General features: G+C 38.4%; 1 protein-coding gene across 2 annotated transcripts in view; it reads left to right on the forward strand.

The window, feature by feature from the left end:
• nbas (NBAS subunit of NRZ tethering complex) overlaps window positions 1-21,849 on the forward strand; it is a 156,310-nt gene that overhangs the window by 29,884 nt on the left and 104,577 nt on the right. For both annotated transcript variants that reach the window (XM_041975891.1, XM_041975893.1), the window contains exons 19-26: window positions 1,616-1,694; window positions 3,637-3,741; window positions 3,928-4,064; window positions 7,397-7,483; window positions 8,576-8,729; window positions 15,712-15,897; window positions 18,161-18,334; window positions 18,678-18,811. In XM_041975891.1, coding sequence (XP_041831825.1) covers window positions 1,616-1,694; window positions 3,637-3,741; window positions 3,928-4,064; window positions 7,397-7,483; window positions 8,576-8,729; window positions 15,712-15,897; window positions 18,161-18,334; window positions 18,678-18,811 — 1,056 coding nt within the window. The remainder of the gene's footprint in view (window positions 1-1,615; window positions 1,695-3,636; window positions 3,742-3,927; window positions 4,065-7,396; window positions 7,484-8,575; window positions 8,730-15,711; window positions 15,898-18,160; window positions 18,335-18,677; window positions 18,812-21,849) is intronic.

Below are 21,849 nucleotides of genomic sequence, written 5' to 3' on the forward strand. Positions count from 1 at the left end.
GTTTTACAAAACATAAATAAACTTATTAAAAACATTTAATTATTTATATAAATGAATGCCAGCCAAAATAAAGCATATAATGTCATAGCTTTTCCACCATATAAACGACTTCATATCTTACATAGAAATATGCAACACAACTGCATCCATGATCTCTTTTTATCTGGATCCTTATCATACAGGATCCACTGCAGAAATAATTCACCTGATGAAGGTTGTCTCTTAACTAGAGTTTGTGGGCTAAAGTCGACTTCTGCATCTCATAGAGAGCAGCATTTCTCACTGCAGTTACATGCACAGCTAAATCCCAGGCATGAGTGAAGGGTCACTTTACTGAAAATCTCTCAGACAAACACAGTTCTGGTGTGGAGGGAGGGCTAAGTCTGCTGCTAACTTGTTTTTACTCTCAAATGTAAGTCGCTTTGGATAAAAGCGTCTGCTAAATGACTGTAGAATAGAATAATAACTAACTATGGGAAAAAATCCTGATTTTCATGAAAATAAATGGCCAGAAATGGAAAATTCGATTTATCGATGTTATCGATTAATCGCCCAGCCCTAGTTTCAGGCTTTTTTTGTATGGGTATGATGGCCTTTTTTTCACTATACAGTTTTAGAATCAGAGAGTTGGACATGAGGAAAATCTGAACAGGTTAACTTAGAATTATGTATAAACTGATTCATCCAACGTATACCAAAACGTGGCTCAGCTTAATTGATTCTTACTGAAAGATGTCCTCTGATCAGATTTTCTCTTTCAATTTTCTTATTCTTGGAAGTTATGAACAAGCAACTGTTCAAAATCACAGGAGGACAACACCCCATCTCATCCCTCTTTCTCTCCGGCCCTTTTCTCCGCTCCATCTCTAGTTTCCTTACATCGCTTTGAGGAAATGGAGCAAAGTAATTACCACGAGTGTGAGCACTAAGCCACCAATCTTTGATGTGCCAGAGTGTGTTTTGAGCTAGTGTTAATCTTTGTTAGTGTGTGTAGAGGAACCGTGATAATACCTGATAGCACCCTCCGTACTGGGGGATTAAGGATTAAAACGGTGGAGGAGAGGTCAGTCCCCCTGTGGTCACGCTGCTGTTGATCCAGAACATTTTTTTTTAAATGTTGGGACACTGCTTAACCCAGTCAGCTTGGGAATTAAACTTTGAAGGTGTGGGAGCATTTGGTACGAAAAAGCTCCATTTAATTTGAAGGGGCAGACTTGACCACCTGCAGTAGTTTTCTGCCTTGTGGTTTCTTTCTCAGGGGCAAATCCTGAGTGGTTTATTGGTAAATCCTTGGTGTTTGTGGTCATCCAGTTTATTTACAGTCGTTATTGGATCAGATTGAAAACTGAATGGCTTTTGTGGTCGTAAGAAGTTTTTAGAAAATGATTTGGTTTAGAGCCACTGTGTGGTGTTGTAGTCACCAATCCAACAGGTCTCTTTGGGCTTCCTGTATAGACTGTTTACATTTAAAATAAAGTTCATTTGTCTGTTTGTGCTTCTGACAGACTAAGCTTGACATTTGATTTGATTATATTTAACTTAAATGATGTCTTGTCTTTGGATTGGAGGTTGTCTGTTAACCACTCTGAAGTGCTTGTGCTGTTTGTATATTTAGGCTGACTCTGGAGCAGAAAGAACTGTGTCGGAGCCGACTGAAACTGCTTTCCTACCTGGACCGGCTGGCAACATATGAGGTAATAACAATCACTCATGCCTCGGAAAACCTTGACCAAGTCTCTAAATTAGATTACAACTTTGCTAGATGTTAAAATTAGTGAGCAGATTTAATTAGGACTGCAATAAACAACTATGTTGCTTATCATTTAATCTATTAATGTAGTGGTTTCCAACCTGGGGTCACTGCCCATCTAAGATCACCAAGTGGTCATGAGGCCTTAACTCTTCAGATGCTGTAAAAATTTAATTTGTGCATGTACAAAATCCCAACAGATTAACTGGATAACCAAATACTGATTTGTAAAGTTTAAAAAAATGGAGCCACAATAATAACCACTACAGATAAAAAAACTCCCAGCACTCTCGGCTTTTCGTGCTAATTTACTCGGCACATGAACTTAAAACAGGTCTTGTCTTACTGAAGTTGTTTGGTACTTAACGAGGAAATTATTAGTGTACTTCAACGTTTGCAACCTTGAAGGTGTGAAAGAACTGCTGTGATGGTTTGCTCCGTCATTTTCAATCTAATTCAGTGTCATAGTAATAATTTTAGAATGCAAACAAAAGGTTTTGGACAGTTAAACAGCACACTGTTGCATCCAAGCTGGCAAGACTTAGTGAAAGGGAAAGATTCACAACCTTTTCTTGTAGATATGATATAGCATCATTATGGAAACTGTTGCATTGACTGGTCCAGCTTGTAGCAAGCAGACTGGGTGGGATCTGAATGGATTGGTTTCCAGACTCAAAGTGTTTGGAAATGTCTTTGAAACTTCATCAATTACAATTAACAATAACACAAAGTTAAAGCTTTATTAATGCCCCTGTAAATTTAATGCATGGGATGCATGTAAAACATAAACAGCTTTCTTTTTTCAGCATTTTTTTCTTGCTTATTTGCTTTCTTACAGGCAAACTAATGCTTTCTCTTTTCATATCCAATGTCTTCCAAGCCTTAATAGCTTTTCTCATCTGCCCTTAACTGATATTTTTCTCTTAAATAAAGAAAGGTTAAAGATAGTTCTGTGAAAGACATTTTAAAGGTTTAAATAGAAGAATTAAAGATCAGGTGACCAGCTGAGAGGTTGGCCATTTCTGCTTTAACGTAAGGAAATATTCTTGTAGCACATAATTGATAAACCTTAAATTTAAGCACTTCAGCGCAGCACAGATGCATGCTTGAAGCGGAACTTAACACTTGCAACTAAACACATAAAATACTGTATTTCATATTGACATTGAATAATGTTAACATGCACACCCTTTTCATCCACAGTAAATCACAGATGAACAGGGTCTTACTTTCTTCCATGCAGGAGAGGAAAGATGAGATTTTGCCTTGCTAGATATTCAACTCAGACAGAATGACGTCTCTCTCTTTACTCTGACATTGTCATGGTAACTGCAGCACTCGTCAGAATCCTTTTGCCCCAATCCATTTTCTCTGGCTGTCTATGAATATGATATTAGGGTTTTTATCATCCCGACTTGGGCTGGCTCTGTCTGCATACGACCCATTCAAAGACTATCCATCAGGCACACACATCCTCACACTCTTGGATGCGGATGCACGCACACACCAACTCTGGAAGAAAAGATGGTATAGAGATTTTATACCCACAGATAAATCCCTCTAGCCAAAGGCCAAAACAACAAATGTTCCTTCCTGACATATGCACACACACTCCCAGCTTCCTCAGATCTTTCTAACTAAAAGGACAAGACAGCTGTAAGCTTGAAAGTTAAATAGCATCACTGCTGACTCTTGTCTTAGTGCATTCATTTGCAGGCTCATCTTCCTCTGGCTCTTTTTCTTGCATCTTTAGTTTGTATTTCAACCCTTAACATTTATTTTAGAAAGATAACCCTCTGCTTCATAAATTTCTTTTTGTGACATATTCCATCTTTTTCAAATTATCTCGTCTCTCTTCTTTTCCTCTCTCACTTTAAACTTTTCAGGAGATACTTGGCGGACCCCATGCTGCGGAGCAGAAATATGATGCCGAGTTCTTCAAGAAGTTCCGAAGTCAAAATATTGTCTTGTCAGCAAGAAACTACGCCAGGGTAACATTAACTTTCCACTTCCTTTCGAAATCTCTCACCAGTCTGTCACTAACGATCTCTTCATTTTGGCTCCATGCATTCCCATTTAATGTCAGTAATATACAGAATATTCTTATCGTTCTAGCACTTCCTCATGCACTACTTTTTTAAAGCAATATTTTTGTCACATGCTTTGCTTACCTGCAGGACAGTAATGTGCAGGCTCTGGATATTCTCTTCACCTATCATGGAGCAGAGCTCCTACAGCATCGGCTGGCTCTCCTCTACAACTTCCCAGAAACCACATCTCCTCATGAGTACACCATCTTACTGCCTGAAGCCTGGTGAGGGACACAAAATACCCATAAGCAAAAAGATCCAAATAATTAAAATGGAAAAATTAAACCAGCTGCAAAAACAATAATGTTCTTGCTTTTCTGTCTGCCTTGTTAGTAAATCCTGATTGTTGATAGTATATTTTCTGCCAATTTCACCATTATTTACAACTCAAAATGTTACAAAGTACATTACAGAAGGAAATAATTCTAACTAGAGCAGATGAAATGAGTATAAGTCCAAAGAACAGAATTGCCTAATACCAGCTGTACCCAAAAAACTTTGTTGTACCCTTCGTTTTTCTGTTATTTGCTTTTTAATCACCTTAAAGAATTTTCACCAGCTTTGTCTGTGATCCTGAGGTCTAATGAGGCAGGGTTAATAAAAAAGTCATTGCCTTTTTTAAGGACATAATATACAATATATTTATTCTTCTTACCACAACAAACAGCTCTATGTGAAGAAATAGCAGTATAATTATGATCTTAACAAGAGTTTGCAGCCAATCTATGTGACTAATATTTCCTTTTCATGTTATATAGTCAACACAGCTGAATGTGTTTGCTTGCACGCACAAGTCTCAAGTTGGATTGAGGGGTGTTTTAGCTTTTCCTCCAATGAATAAATCACGTTCTTCAATTAAAAAGACTCCCACAAAGAGTGGGATAAGGTTAGACCTAAAATTGGTTTGTTTTATCTGAAATGGAGGGACTTATTAAGGTTGCAGAAATGCTGCACTTTAGGTTTCACTTTTTTGGCTGTTTTCGGTTTGAGCCGCTTCTGCTTGAGCATCACACACAGTGTGATAGTTGTAAATTACACCTTTAAGCTGAACACTAAAGTCTGAAACCATGTAAGTGAAAGTTATAAATTATTCAGTGACATAGGCTATTATCAAGTGGAAACAAGGTCAGCTTCATGCTTACATTTTTCATATTAATTATCAAGCTGGGCCGGCAACATACAATGAGTCTGATCCAGAGTGGGCAAACTTAATACAACACTGATGGGGAAAGATTAGGAAATGTAATCAATATTACGTACAGCTGACCTGAATGTACCTCTCTAATATATTTAAGTGACATTGACATGATCAGTGGTTCAGATTGAAATGAGCTGGATTCACATAGTTCTCCTTAGAGAAAGTGTTGCAAAAATACATATTTGAAAACAGGGAGGACACACTTGCGCGTCTGGAATGCAGCAGTCTCACATTATTATACATTTAAAATGAAAATTGCCCTAAAAGTGGAATAACACCTTTGCAGGAGCTCGTGCCCAAAGGTCTCTCTTGCATCTTCTTCACACAGCAGGAATATTTCTGCTGCTCTCAAAGAGCACCGACTTGAGGTTTCTGACACTGCACACAGAGGAGAGGGACCTAATTGCCAGTTACATATTTACATTCAAACCCTAAATGGGGGATGGGGGGGTCTGGGGAGGACATGTGAGAAGAAGACAGCGTTTTTGGATGAGTTGGATGAATCATTTTTCACCATTTATATTTCACTAATAGAGGTGACAGACCGGGTGTACTAATGTGTGCAGCCACTTCTCTACTTTTGCTCACATTTACTCTTTATGTTTCACATCCTCAATTTCTGCTAAAATCTCTCTTTTCTCTCCCAGAAACATCAAATGTAGTCAAATACTACATGTAGGTTTTCCCAAAAAAATCATGCTTAAAAGGGCAGAGTCAGCTAGAGTCACGACCTGGACTGTATGGGAATAATATTTCTCATTGTTTCCTCCTATACACACACATACACACACTTCTCTGCAGCCCCTTTTATTAGCCATGTCTGAGTTTGTATGGAGGTCAGGCGATTGTGGCTCTGCAGTGAGCATCCATCATGGCACTGCCGCTGTGGGGCAGTTTCCTATTTCCCCAGCTTGTGAGCGCCAACTGCTGCTCCAACAGCACTTCCTCTCACACTGCAGCAGACGGAGCTCGCTCACACCATCTGTTTGTAGCTTACACTGTATACTAAAGTCTTGCTTCACTGGAATAGAGGGGGGCATGCGGTTTTCTTCTGTTATATTGATCAGTTCTGCATGGGGACCTCTAGACTTGATGAAGCACAGAGAGTGGTTGCATTTAGTTGAAAACTTTGCCTGTAGTTCAAAAAGGGTTGGCCCAGTGGAAACGAAAAATAAACGCTAGCTCCTGGTTTGCTTTGGATCTCCCTTTCATTTTTGCTTCCCTGCCTCTGTGGTCTGAAGTGGATCAAGGATGCGGGTGAAGAATAATTTATTCCCCCTATCGACATCTGAGCGCCCTCACCAATATTTACTCCACACTCTCTAACTCTCCTGTCTTTATTGAGGAATGAGGACCAGAGAGCAAGGAGAAGAAAGTTAAAAAAAAAAAAAAAAGAAACAGAGGGAAAGGGTTTGATCTTTATCTAGATCTTATCAATCTCTGTTTTTCCAGTGTTAGGAAAAGTCTCCCCATTTTTGCAAGCTGACATACATCCCAGAGTTTACTCGCTTTTTGTACATTTTGTGATTGGACAGAATTTGTGGCTGTGCTTATAAAAAAAAAAAGAAGAAGAAAAAAAAAAGCTGCAGCAGCACGTGTGCTCTCAGCTTGTAACTGCACCAAAGATGTAGATGATTTGTAGCCCACACTATCTCTGAGTTTTACAGCCATGCTACATATTTTCTGTCCACAAATGAATGTATTACATGGAAAAAAAAATGCACTACTACTTCTTCTTCTTTTTCTTCTTCTTCAAAAACATAACGTTTGTTTGCTATCATGTTCATGCATTCATGTATTTTTGTTTTAATGTTTGTGTCTTAGACTTTCCAGCAAACGCACACAAGATTACAGAGCCATTTTTCATGTTTGTTGCTTTTCTCGTCTGTTCCCCATTAATCTTCCTCAGAACTGTCACACTCAAGGAGACCAGGAAGAAGTAAAACTCAGTACCAGCGTAGTGTATAGAACATTCCTTGCTATTTACAACCAAGGCATGAACTCAGACTCTTTTCACAAGTTCTTTGACTTGTTTATTGTTGTGATTTTGTGTTTTGCTTCCTCCTCATTCTTTCCCTATTACACTGGGCTGTTTCCATTTCCCATATGTTGCTAGCTCTTGAGTTTTTCTGTAGTTTATTGCCATATTTAGTTTCAGACTGTAAATGCCTTTGGTGATTTATCAGGTGCCATTATAGGTGGGCAAGTAGGTGTAGCGTGGTGCGGTTCATTTTTTGATTTCTGGCAAGTCATTGACCTTTGTTCAGATACGTCATATGTCTTCTGATATTTTCCACATGTGTATACTTTCCCTTTAAATCTGCCACTTCTTTATGCCTTTCTTTTTTTCTTCTGCAGTCTGGATGACAGAGGTGAGCTGGTGCTGATTCCTTGGGATGAGCAGAGGCACAGAGAGATGGACTGGTGCGAGGCAGAGGAGTGCAGGTAATTAGTTCACATCAACCTTGAATGAATTTTTAGCACTATACATAAAGGATTATTAAATCCAGCAGTTAGACAAAATTGACTTAATATATCATCATAAATTCATTATTCCTGAATCGCAGCAAAGCCTCTAGCTGTGCAGAATAGTTAAAATTCCTGCTCCATGTAGGACAGATGCTCGTTGGCATCATTGTGTAAAACAAAACATGACATCCTATTATCCAAATGATAAACAGAGTCATAACAAACTAACATAAAATCTTGTTGAACTGCCAATTCATGCCATTTGCCTGCTACTGTTGGGTGGACGGCTTCATTTACAATTTTATTTACACAACTTCTTTTTTTTTTTTATTATAATTTTTATGAATAGTCATAATATCAGATGGATACTGTGGTATTCTAGCCAGAAATTAAAATACATTTAAATAATATTGGAGCTACAGCAAACTTTTAGATATTTTTTTCCCCTTGTGTGGTTTTGCAGTTCTGCTTCCCTTCTCAGTTCTCTCCTCCCCTTGTTTTACACCTTCTGTGGTAAAGGTTAAACTCAATATTTGTGTTACCAAAATCCATTAAAACAAATCATAGACTTCTCTAAATACTTACGCTTGACATCTACACCCTCCTTTCTTTAAGCTTGCCTCACTCAGCAGTCCATGAATTTGTCACCTTTATTTTCAGTGAAATCTAAAATTGTTCCCTTAAAGAGCAGGGCACTGTAGGTGGACAAAGGGTGTGTTTCTTTTTGAATATTTTCAGAGACAGCGGAGTAGAAATTTAGGATCAACTTCATCAATCACTAAGCCTTACTAATAGAAGAATAAGTCCTTAATTACAAATGAATTCTCATTGCTATATCTGCATGTTAAGATTTTTGTGAAACACACAAACGACACTTAAACATGACTTTGGCTACATAAGTTATTCATTTTGGCAAGATAGAAAACATTGTTTTATATTTTTAGGAAAATATGGAAGACCACTAGATAAATTTTCTGGCCTATCAACTCTTGCTGCTACTACTGATTCCTTATATTAGTATAATGAATAAAATGCACATATAACATTTGTCATCCATGACTTTTCTAGAGTGGTGCTGGACCAGAACTTGTTTGATGAAGATGGTTTCCTGTATGAGGAGGCTCCGGAGCTGTTGAGATTTCGCACAGCCACACCCTCCATCGAGCTGCTCACTGACTGGTACCAGAGCAGAGCCCAGGATATCGACTCCTGCTCTAGACAGGTATAAGCACTTAGGGGACAAGCCTTCCTCAAAGTGCTTGATGGATAGTTGAAAAACGTTGGAACTACTGAATTTACCTACAAACCTAACTTCACTGTGTAGCAATCTTCAGTCTCATTCCTGCAGTGACTGATCTGGTGTGTTTAAATATGAACAAAACTTGTATTTCTATAAATGCATTCTTTCATAGACTGACTCAAAGGTCTTTATTAGAAAAGCTGTACGCACTTTTTTCTTCTGACTAGGAACGTTGCTAGCCATTTGGATGCCTTCTTTGTGGTAATTGGAGAGGGGACACAGGTTCTAATTATAGAGTCTAAGTTAATCTTTATAAATATGTTAGTTTTGTGCTTGTATCTGTTAACATAGTTCATATTCTATTAGACTGGGTGAAATATTAGATGTATTTGTCATGTTAAGAGTGTTACAGTCTATACAAAGTTAGTTAAACTAAAATAAAAATGTTTTTTGTTATTGTTGCAGTGACATTTACTGAGTGTCAGTGAACATCACCAAGCCTGTCAGTCAGTTGGGTGAACAATGTCATGTCTCATTTCTGATCCATCATTGGCAGGAAGCTTAGAAACGGGGCTGTTTTTGCACGTTTTTTTGTATCTATGTATGTGTGTGTTAAAAAAGCTGGTGTGGGGCTGATGGTAGCGCTGTTACCGGGTGTATCCAGAGCTTTTTCTTTTCTTTTTTTAGTGGCTATAGCCCACAGTAGCCTGCGTCTTCTTGTTAGTCTTCCAGTGTTTATGCAGGTGGTGGGATCAGCAGCTCTCCTGATTTTGCTGGACACTGTCATCCAGTATACCTCCCATCTTTATTTGTGCATCTCCATTTGTGGCTAGAAACCAAAGAGGTTTTGTTCAAACAGCCTGCTACCATGGCGACAACTTGTTTTCATGAAACATTTTAGTCTTGAACAACTGCCACTTACGTACAAGTATGGGAATTCTTGTTGCTCTCACATATCTTTATATTGTTCTTCCAAAGAGCCAAAGGCATCTTCAGCAATAGCTCTCCAGGCATTCTGAAGGGCATTCATTTTCTTTAGACGTTGGCTGCTTCTCATTTATTTGCAGTCCAATCCTTGTACCTGACAGTTTTGAAAATGATTTCTTTCAAGCTCTTTCATATTGACCTCTGAGTCATTCACAAAAAAAAAAAAAAAAAAAACTAAATGAAGAGATGAAACTGCTGTGTCTTCAAATAATATGCAGCTTAGTAAAAAATCAATTTTGAATAGTATCTTTATGCATTTTGTTACTGCCAGTCTGTTGCAGAGACCTAATTTGTTTCAATTTCTTTAGTTGCAGCTATGAAAAATACCCCAGGTAACACAGTTTGGCAGGCATTACATTTGCATCAACAAGGTGAATCCCAAAAAGCTATTTGCTGAAAACTTGGCGTAGCTCATCATGGTTTGTAGTGTGTTTTTAAGAAACTTGAGGAACCTGGACAAGTGGAGGACAAAAGCAGAAGTGACAGTGAAAGTGATTTCCTTAAGATCCAGCAGAGACCTGACAAAGGACCTGAGGGATGCATCTGGTCCTTCAGTTGATCCATCTCCTGTTCACTCAAGTTTAATCAGAAATGGTCTCAATGGAAGGATGGCTGTCAAGAAGCTGTTCTTTATGAAGGGAAACAGGAGGGATGAATCCGTCCCAGAGCTTCGACCTCAACATTATTGAAGCAGTGTGGGATTATGTTGATGGGAAGAGAATAGCTTTGAAATTGCCTTCAAGTAGCCTAGACATACTCCTGAAGACTGCTTACAGAAATGATAGTAATGCTTGTTTAGGATTCGGGCTGTGTTAAGGAAAAAAGTGATCATCTTGATTTCAAGCTTGTTGAATGTCTCTGTTTTTGCCTCATATAATGTATTTCCATTTCCATTTGTAAATAGTTTAATAAATTGATGTGCTTATTTCCTTTTTTTCTTGCAACATGAAAAATAAATTAGGGTTGGCTCTAGGCTTTAGTACATCACTGTGTTTGTCCCTTGTAAATTATAAAAAAAAAAAAATTCCAATCGGAGGAGAAATTTCACCGTTGAGATGAAGCATATTACCTACCTACCTACCCTGTTAAGTTCTCTTTCCTTGTTTCCTCCCCTTGATTGTGACTTACAGCAGGTCAGTAGCAGAAAAGAATTAATAGACATCTGGCTGTTGGAATGATAACTGCTGTTTCAAGCTACTTTTAGATAATTGGTGGCAGAAAAACATGATTAGCAGAGAGTCAGAATGCAGAAGAGATGTTGCCAACCCCCATCAGTCAAGGTCACTTTGATCCTGTCTGTGAGAGTTATTATCATATTTGCCATATGGACTTTTAATGAACAGAAACCAAAGCTTCTGTCATCTGCGTTCTGATGCTGTGACTGAAAAATAAGACTTGATAGGACTTGTTTAGTGGAGTAATGGGATATAAACAGTGGAGGTGCCCACTGCCTCCACACACAATACCCAAACAACAGCCCTGTCCACTCTTTACCTCCTTCGCAGTGATGGATCAAGGTTGTCACAGCACTTTCTGTCTTTGCGAAAGGACTAACAAGGGTTCAGTTATATTGTTCACCTTCATTTATCCATTTTATCCCTTTCACACGACTCAATGTGGGTGGAGGAATAGAGATTTGGGGGGGGGGGTCCATTGCTCACTTTTGAAGACAACTAGAGAATCGTGCCTTTCATCATCCACTCGAGAGAGGGAAAGAGTGACTGAGAGACTGAGAGTGGTTGAAAAAATGTAGTCTTTGCTAATCTTAAGGAATCACACCAGCTTTCTCTTTCATTCTCTCCCTTGCTCCTTTTTTAATTAGATCTCATCTCCTTTTACTCTCACATTTTTACTCTGGGAGCCTCTCGAGACTGTCCTTAACTCTGGTGTCTTGTGCTTTTTCACACACATTTTCTCACACATAGCACAGTGAGAAAGGAAAAGTGACAGAGACATTGCAAAAAAAAAGAAGCACTGCTGCCATTTTCTGTGATTTTATTTCCCCTTCTCCCATCCCTCATCTGGCTCCTGCTTATACTTGAGAATATTTTAATGTAGTAAAATGGGGCTTGATTAAAAGGCGCCATATCAGAGGAAGCTGAAGTGTACTAAACCAGTCAAAGAGTTGCTGAAAGGGACATGCTGAAAGAGAAGATTGACATGACTCGGAGGCAGATGCTTGAAAAAGCACACAGGAGAGCAAAGAGGAGAGACCAACACTGACAGATGTTGAGATAAAAACAGAAAGTCATATCATGGAAAGAGCTATCTATGTGAAAGAAAATCACCAGTTATTTGGGGTGAGAGGGTACAAAATAAAGGATATTAAAGAAGAGTATTTTTTGTGCTGGCAACAAAATAGCACAAAATGAGAGGGTGTCATTTGATAAGCAGAGATTGGGGACAGAGGGGAGACAGGCGAACAGGAAAGCTAGAGGGTCAAGCTTGGAGTTCAAATTGAGGACAACTTCAGTGAGTGTTACAGAGGTCTGTTAGGAGGTGAGAAGAAAGAGGAGGATGAAAATTGAACAGATATGAAGAGAATTTGTGAAAATGATGTCTGAAAGAGAGGGCTTGAGATTGGACAGGGATGAGAGACAAAGGAGACTCCAATTGAGTTGGAAAATTACAGTGAAGACTGTGAAATCTGCTGGGGTGATGAGAGGCAGCCGACACAGAGACGGAGTGAAAGAGGCAGAGGATACCACAGTCAATGATGAGAGGAGGTGGCGGGGGATGAGTTCATAATTAAAAAGTGTGAGATTTTAACATCTGAATTGTTTGTAGCTAGCTAGGGAATCTATCTCTGGAGAGCAGGGAGGAGGAGGGAGGGAGGGACAGAGAGCATGGAGAGGATCTCTACTCACAGTTAAATCAATAGACTTCTGCCTTTTGTTGTATCTAATTGCTCCGGCTAAGAGTCAAGGTGATTTGGATTTTCTTTTTGATCGTGCATGGGTGTTTCTAACAGTGTATATTCATCAAGTGAATGCACACAATTATTTATTCAGTTAGAAATGTGTTAGGATAAGTGGAAGATGACAAGGTTGCAGTATGTTTCTGTGCATGTGTATAAGACAGATGCAGAAGCAAAGAGTAAAAGGTGGAAGGAAAGAAATCATCACCCAGGCGGCGCAGTGGCATCTGCTATTGATTGGCCAACATCCACAGGTGGCTGAGCATCGATTGGCTGGGCGTACTGCCACCGGATAGGTGGTCGCATATTGATTGGTTGCTCTTCTGGAAGGAATTTTATTGATCACAGCAGCAGGAAGCCCAAATCTTCTCTGTTTTTTTTTTGTAGAAGGACCAGTGATTGGATATTAGTAAAGACTGATGGGTAATTTTTTGTCTGGGATTGGTTGGGATATTGAGTTTTTTTTTTCTCCTATCTCCCAGGTCAGTAATCTCAGCAATGTCTTATTATTCTTTTATTGTATTGACTTGGCAAATTTCTGCCAACACCCTCTTCATTTTCCTGCTGCCCAAGTGTGCTTGACACATGTAACTGATCTTTAAAAAGGTAGAGGGATACAAGACAATATATAAACATTATGTCCAGTATGACAACACTCCAAAGTACTGTCTTCTAATTCAGTAACTACTGGATTATTGGAACAATTCTTACATGTAATGGCTGATCAACAAAAGTTTTTAAAGCAACGCTTCATATGTTTCTGTCCTTAAAATTTTGTTCTTCTGACTCATTTTGATGGCACACTGACATTCTTTATGCACATTCCTGGATCCGCTGTTGCCCTGCATCGTCCTGAGGCTGAGAAACTGCACTTCACAACACTTTATTTTTTAGCCCGGGGCATCGCATCTCAGCTACATTTTGCTTTATGGCACTGTGTCACATGTCTTCGACTGGATAAAAACAAACATGCATAATGGCTGATTCAGCACAAAGGCAAAAAAGGAAGGAAGGAAGGATAAAACGAGGAAAAGAACGAGAGTAAGCAAAAGAACAAAGATAACATGAGAGTGAACATCAGACTGACTTTTACTGGTTGTAGCGAGCTCAGAGAAGAGACAGGATGCGAGGCAGTTGTAGAATTCTTCATTAAGGGCGCAAAAGTGTAAAAATCTGCCAAAGGATAGAAGTGTGCCTTTAAATGGTTATACCATACCATACACCAAAAAGGGTAAACCCTCATAAAAAGCTGATGTGCCAAATTACTTGTTAGAAAGGTAATTTTTACTATGTGTTAAGTTTTTTTTCTAATCTTTTGGATGTTTCATTAACATGGAAGCATCATTTTGGGAGCCCTGAAAACTCAAAGTTTTCTAACTGGATCCCATAGTGAATAAGTCTGAAAATGTCACTATTTTGTATCTGTGTTCATAAACTCTACTCATCTTTCGTGAACTTATGCGGCTGTAGCCCCACTTCTCCCTTAACCCTTATTTGCAAACCCTACCAACAGCTCCAAAAATGGTGGATTAAAGTGTTGAGTTCATGTTGCACAAGCTCCTGAGCTTCTATGGCTTTTACAGCAAAATTTTCCTCATTCTTTTTCTCATTGTTTGTCCTGACAAAATCTCTCAATTGTCTACATTTTTCTTGTTGTTTACATTGCACGAATTTAGGCAATGTAAACAAATGCAATGTAAATTTTATTGTATTTCTCTGGGAGCATTTAAGTGCAGCTTACAGGCCTAGAATGTATACTACAGCATTTTCTGTGGTTATCTATCCACAGTCTAGCAACATTTAGCCTCCTTCACTAAGTTAAATTAACCATTGTGGAAAAATAAGAAACTGTGATGTCACCTCCTTTGTTCTTGATCCGTGATCTTTACCAGTGGAAAGCCACACCCATATACACCATTTTATACTTTTGTTTAGTCCAAATTTTCTTCTCCTCTTTATGTTTTTAGGTCTTTAATGATTTCAGTTCATGTGCTGTTTAGTGTTCATGAAAATAACTCCTTTTAAAATAACAGTTAAATTAACAGTTAATTTTCCCAAAAATATTAAACACTAGTAGTTACATAGTCATTTTAGTAACATGATTTTTTCCCTCTATTGCAGTGGTGTCCAAAGCCGGCCCTCGAGGACCAGAGCTGGACACGCCTGCTTTATTGTTACATGTTGTAGCTTTAACATTAATAAAAAAATATTACACTTGCTGCACATGTTAAAAAAAAAGAAAATCTCATAGCTGTTCTTGTTTCCTCTGCTAGCAGACAAACGTTAAATGGAGTTATTTTTGTGTAATACAAAGTCATTGGAGGGAGGTGAATTGTTTTCTCCTCCTGAGTGGATGGGAACTGACTGCAGATGAAGTTTTTGTTTGCTGGCCTTGTAAAATAATCGACTCTCAGTGCCATGAAATATTGACAAATTGTATGTTAGTGGTAACATTTGTGTGTGTTTTGCTTTGCCTACCTTCAGTATAAGAAGTAAGATAATAATTTTACATTATGGAAAAGCAATTTTAGAAGAGAAAGGTTATATGTCTCTTGCCTCTTCACATTGAATATGAAGCGAAATCGGACCACTTCTTGTCTCGGATTAGCATGTAATTTATGGGTTGGTAAATATGACTTGAGCGTATCCTGCTTCTCTTGTTTATCTTGACACTGGTTAACTGCCTTCGCTTAACAAATAGCTGTTAGATAATTGGGTCATTGAGAGTTGAGTTGTGTCAAATCATTTTACCCTTGCAAACCTAAACATGATTATAAAGGATTATGTAATGTTTAATTTAACTAAATTAATTTCATTGCCTGCCTGAAAACCAACCAGTTTTATAGTAGTTTACTTTTATACAATGCTGGTCACATAATATAACTTCGTGATGGTTAGATGTTGGTATCAAATATATACATTTTCTAACGATCTGGTTTTCTTAGTCTTTTTAATTTTTTTTTTCCCTGTGATGCAGTAAAGCAGATTCTCCATTTTGCATATTGCTATGCTTCTTTCATCGCCCTCATTTCCATTTCTCTCTGTCTCTATCTCTATCAGGTGGACTGCGCCCTGTCACTGGTGCGTTTGGGGAAGGAGCGGGAGATTCCAGGCCTGGAGCTCTTGTGTGATGACTTGGTCACGATGGAAACACTTGTGTATGAAACGTCATGTGAATTAAGTCTGACATTAAAAGATCTACAGAAGCTCAGTGATATTGACAAACTCCGCCTGCTTATGAAAAATGTAAGTGACAGTTTCACTTTGGGTCTTTTTTTCCATAATATACTGGGAAATCAAATGTTGGCCTAAAATGTACATTTTTTATGCCATGAGATGAATAAATGATCTCTTGATTGGTGTTAAAATGGACTTACTTATTACTGAAAGTCTTCCTTTGTGCAGTAGAAATTTTATTAAATGTGTGTCGTTATCTTTAATTAAATAGTTGTGGAGTTTTTAATTTGTTTGGACTAAAATGCTTAGTGTCTTTTTTTTTGTTGAGTTGGTGTCCGTACAAATTTAGCTCCTGTTTAAACTAAATTTATTGTCCTAAAATGCTTAAAGTGAATATAATGTGTGCTGATTGCAGCTTCAGTAGGCAACAAATCAAAACTAAAAGTTGCACAGTGTGAAATCATAAAATAGAGGCAAAAAAATTTCTTCAAACTTGCTGTCAATCTCTAGCGAGAGAGCCATTAAAGCTATTTCACTGCAGGTACAACAGTTACAAGTCCCCTTGGAGTGCAGGGTATGAGCTGTCCTCTAAATTGTAGCTAATAGCTGCCAGCTTTAGCCTATGAGGACTGCTGCCAGTAGGATCTGCCATACAGGCAGGCAGCCAGCAAACATTGTTGACTGCACTAATGCATGCTGTTTGACTGAAACTCCTTTTGGGTGCTCTTTCTCTCTCTCTCTGTGTGTGTGTGTCTGTGGATGTTTACCAAACTCACAAGATTAAACCCCCCCCTTCTTGTGTCTGATGTCTTTCTTTTTCAGAGACACAGAATAACAAAGTAAAAATGTTTGTGTGTGTGGGTGTGCAAGTTTGCACTTGGCAACCAAATATTATATTTTATTTATTTATTTTTTCTGTCAACATTCCCTCATCCGAACACCATGAGTCAGGGCTGTCACAAGATCGATGCAAGGCCCTGCATGAACTTGACACGCATCTATGCAAACCACATTCTTACAAAGATACTACAGCAATTACAGCTGAAGTTCAGGTTTAAATGCATGGCACAATTTCATGAAAATGCAAATTGAAGTGCTCTGCGGTGTTAAAAAAAAGCATTTAAAAAGAAAGCAAAGTAAATATCTATGAGCTGCACACATACACACTAATAAAGATTAGGTGTTTAAGGTATTCTTAATCACATAATACTACCATGGAGACCTCTAATTAGTCCTAAATATATTCATGATAAGGACCATGAATATGTAGTAGAGTTATGATGAATAACCTGGAATACTTTAGCTGACAGTGGCCTTGATGTCAACATCATTGAGTCAGTGATGAATTACATGAAGAGACGGAAGCCTAAATCATCCTTTAAGACACCCCACATCCATAGAAGATCATTTACATTCTCAAAATGACAAAAAAGGTAAATAACCCAAAGCAAAGGTGTGGGCACACTTCAACACTTAGTGATATCCTCTTTGGATAGTATCACAGCTTTTTCCTACTAGTTCTTTTGGGCCATTTTGCAAGAACTTGAGCTTCTTCAGATATTACACTGTGTACTTTGAGATGCATACAGCATCCTTATTCTGTCACAGAAAGCATCCTCTTTTCATTTTCAGCTGGTTTCATAAAATTTAAAGCACATGTTTCATCATTTCTAAAATAAAGCTCTTTTTAAGTTAAACTTCTGAGGGAGGAGTTTCAATTTATTTATGACGGCCATGTTTGTTCAAGTGTCGCTGCACTTTCAGTGAGTCTGATTAATCAATCTAATGGTCCTTTGCACTTTAGGATGGGATGTGTCACATAACAGTGCTTGAAAATGATATATTCTACGGATGTGCACCACTAATCGATTAGTCGAAGTGGTGATGCAGAGACGTGGTGGTGTTTAAAATAAAACAAAATCATGCACATTTTACAGTTTCCATTTGGAGACATCACAACTAATTGATTGGCCCTACTAGTTGACTTCAAATTTCACTTGAAATGCTGATCTCTAGTATATCCCAATGGTGAAAAATGAGCTGGAGCAAAGCAATTTCCAAGTTAACTACTTTTATCACTGGGCTGCAGTTCAGCAACAAAAAAAGATAAAATCAGTATTTGCTAGGGTTTTAGTTGTTATTTGCCAGTACTTTAGAACTCCCTGGGAATAAGTGTTTATCAGTAAATGTGGTGATCTGATATTTGGCCTGTGAAACAGCTGGCTCAAGTGACCATTAGATGTGCAGTATACCTGTTTACATCGATTTCTGTGAGCTGCCTTAATTATATTTGAGAGTAAACACCTTTGTTTCTATTTATTTCTGATACCAGTCCAGCACAGAGCGTTATGTGAAAGATGCTTTCCAGTGGATGGTGCCATTCCTACACCGCTGTGAAGGACAGAGGGAGTCTGCTGCCAAGTCTCTGCTCGCTGAGTACCTGGTCAGCCTGGCCCAGCTTGACCTCACCCTGCCCCTCATCATTTTCCAGCACTCAAAACCTAACGCAAGTATCCCACCACACACACAAATACACAAGGGTTGTGGGTGTCACACTTGGGTAATCACAAATGGACCCAAAGGAAAATGAAATCACACACACTCATTAGTCTCAGTGTGTGTGTGTGTGTGAGATGTCACGGCCAATGCCATGGCCCTGCACGCTAGATGTTATATTTATGACAGCATGAGGGCACAGCCAAGGACAGGCCTCTTGGCTATTAGGAAGCATGAATCAAGCACTAAAGGACAAAAATACCCAAACTGATGCAGTACTTCAGTGTGTGTATGTAGTAGTAGTAGTTGCGCATTGAAGCAAACTCACACACTGATTCTTATGTCATCTTTAGTGTCAGCAGAAGATCATCGGGGACCCAGACCAGCTGATGGAAGTTGCTTTGGAGTGCATCTACAGCTGCGAGAGAGACGACCAGCTCAGCCTCTGTTATGACATCCTGGAGTGTCTGCCGCAGAGAGGCTATGGGTTAGAGACACGCACACACACACACACACACACTCATAAGCACACAAAGTCAAATGGTCACATATCTTCTCCTCTGCAGATGACAAGACTGATCTTGATTTAGATTATGTAAACCATGTTGACAGGATGGTGAAGCAGTCCTTAACTGCCTTTCCTACAGAATTACAATTGATCCCAATTTTACCACCATGTTCTTTCCAGCCTTCCAACTCTCTTTAGACTTATAAATAAACCCAACTAGCACCTCTGCTTCTATTTCCCCTCCCTTTGCACTTCTATTTTTCCCCTCCTTCTCTCTTCTATGCTTAACTTGTACTCCAAGGAGCCATCAGTTAGCCATGCAGTATTTCCTACCCTTTACTATTGCGATCTCTCTCTCTCTCTTTTCCCACCTTCCCTTTTTTTAACCTCTTCTTTAACACATTTTATTTCATGTGGCAACGGTACCTGTTCTGCAAATCCCCTGTGATGCTAAGTGGGACTGCAGTGCTGAATGACAATTAAACATGCAGAGAATAAAAAAGAAGACGTGTAGAGTGTCACAATAGCTCACATGCATGTTTAAATTGATTATGCTGATTAAATCAGCCATAATTACACAATACAATTAGTATAAATCTAACAAAAGCTGTGTTTTCTTCTTATCAGGTAGCTGCATGGGAATAATCCTAACTCTTGAAACTGAATCTGTTGCTCTTTTCATCTGGCTCATTTTAGTTGCACTGTGGTGCATCATGCTGAGATTGAATAGTTTTCCCCTGCAGACTCACAGTGGGGGATAACTGCACAGAAAAAAGATATTGTACAATTGGTTGTGAACAGGGCCCCTCTAAACTGAGGTGTATTGTTGTACTAAGCTGAACAAGTTTACTGCAGGTGTCCTTTTTTATGCGTCTGTAGCGATGACAGCTGTGACTGGAGGCATTGCGTTGTAGCATTGTCCTTCAGAATTTCATCTACAAGAGATGTCAGGAGATCCTTGAGGGAGCTTCCTAAAAGTGCTCACTTGGACTCAAGGATGGGTCGGTTTGGATTTGGGAAGGAATGGCTTTGTAAAACACAAATGTGTCTGTAAAACAATAATTAATTGGCCTGTTATGACAAAATTTAATACAAATGTCTGAAAGATAAGTATAAAAATGAGGACATGCATATTTGGAACACCTTCTGCTATCACTGTTGTTTTTTTCTGTTACTCCCATTTCTGTCAATGTCTCTTTCTTTTTTAATTTGTAGATTTGTTTTTGCATCTGTCAGTGACAAAGCTCACTATGGTTCTTAAGCGTAGTCAGTTTTTAGTTTGTCTTTCCTTTCTTTTGCTTTCCCTTTTCATATGTCATATAAACTACTGCGTCTATGAAGGCATATATTATCACAGGCTGGTGTGCAAGGAGATCTAGCAAAGGGGCTCCTGTTGGCGTTGGTTGTTACACTTACTTTGATTCCTAAAAGGCTTTAGGCTGTGAAAACAGAATCAATTCTGTGTATTCCCAAAATTTAGGTCACCCCATGTAATTTATAGTTGGACCTAATGTTTTTTAATTCTAGTTCGGAGTGCAGAATGGCTTAAATCTGCTCACCACAGACCTGGCCAATGTGTCAGAGCTGCATTAGCAAAAGTAAAGATTTTACTTTTTATTTAACCACATTCAGGCCAATTCAGTAGGGCTGGGTATCACCACTAATAAAACAACAGCCTGATTCAATTCGATTTTGATTAAATTTGATTTGATCTTGATTCATGTACATATATTTATGTAACTACCAATTTTTCCTGGATATTAAAGACAATCTCTGATAACTATTTTTATAAAACTGAGTCCCTTTACACGACCATCAAAATAACATATCAGGGAGTAATCAGATTACTGTAATAATATGATCTGCCGCGTCTACATGCACTTCAGTAAATATGATATTAAAAAGTTTATTGTCTACATCCATTATCGGATCTATTTTGGAGTACATACATGTGTAGTGATGTCACTTCCTGTTTCTTGAACTTGGCGAGCCCACAGTCGTAGCGTCAGCTGCTAGTGTGAGAGGTAATAAGAGGCTAAATAGTTTACAGGTGAATGTAATCCAATGGTAAAAAAAAAAAAAAAAAAAAAATCCAAATTCGACATTATCTTGGTGAGAGAAGCGGATTTTGGGCATATAGGTGCCTTGTCACAGCTGTGAGGATAAAACCAATTTATCCTCCTTATTTGTAAAGTTTCTCCTAGTTTTCCAGCCTTACATTTAGAACTTTTATCTTCGGGTGTCCAGAAACAAAGTTATTACGAGTCCCAGTTTAAAAATCTGAATTTGGCATTATCTTGGTGAGACACAGGCAGCCTTTAAGTTGTGTGTATATGCAAAGATCTCGCAGAGCATTAAGTAACGCAAGAGTAAAGTCTGTCACTTGAAAAGAAAATGTATTTAAAATAATCTATCTCTGTGTTTTATGAATGAATATTGGATAAATCAAATTTGAATCGATTCAAATCGATTTTCTTAAACCCGGTTCTATAATTCCGTGTCTTTCCAGTCATTACGTCTGCTGTGTTTGTGCTGCTCTGCTCTTCATGCTCAGTTTTATTTAATAAGAAATAGAATGAAAAATATTCAGTGGAAAACGATGTGTTGTCTCAATTGCTATTTAATGGAACAGTTTAGCTCAGTAATTACTTGATCATTTAATTTTTTCTTTATATAACCACATGATATAAAACATTCGTACATGCTTCTTTCTAAACTAGCACAGTGCTGCGTTTCAGAGGAAGCACTTCACTTTCTTTGACTTTTTCTTTTGTTTGTTTTGTTTTCTTTGCTGCACTGTTTGGATTAATAATACTGTAGGGCCAAACTCTACTCAAACTATCCTCAACTTTCTTTGACTTAGCTCTAAAACGCCCATCCTCACCTAGATTACTTCAAATTTTGTTTTTGTGACACTTCTTAATTAACTTAAAATCTTTTCAGAGGAATTTAACACATTTTTAGTATATAAGAATTAGATGATTACTCGGGTAGAGAGAGCAAGAGGATGAAGAAGA

This window comes from Melanotaenia boesemani, chromosome 22, assembly GCF_017639745.1.
Source record: "Melanotaenia boesemani isolate fMelBoe1 chromosome 22, fMelBoe1.pri, whole genome shotgun sequence".
NCBI classification, from domain to species: Eukaryota; Metazoa; Chordata; class Actinopteri; order Atheriniformes; family Melanotaeniidae; genus Melanotaenia; species Melanotaenia boesemani.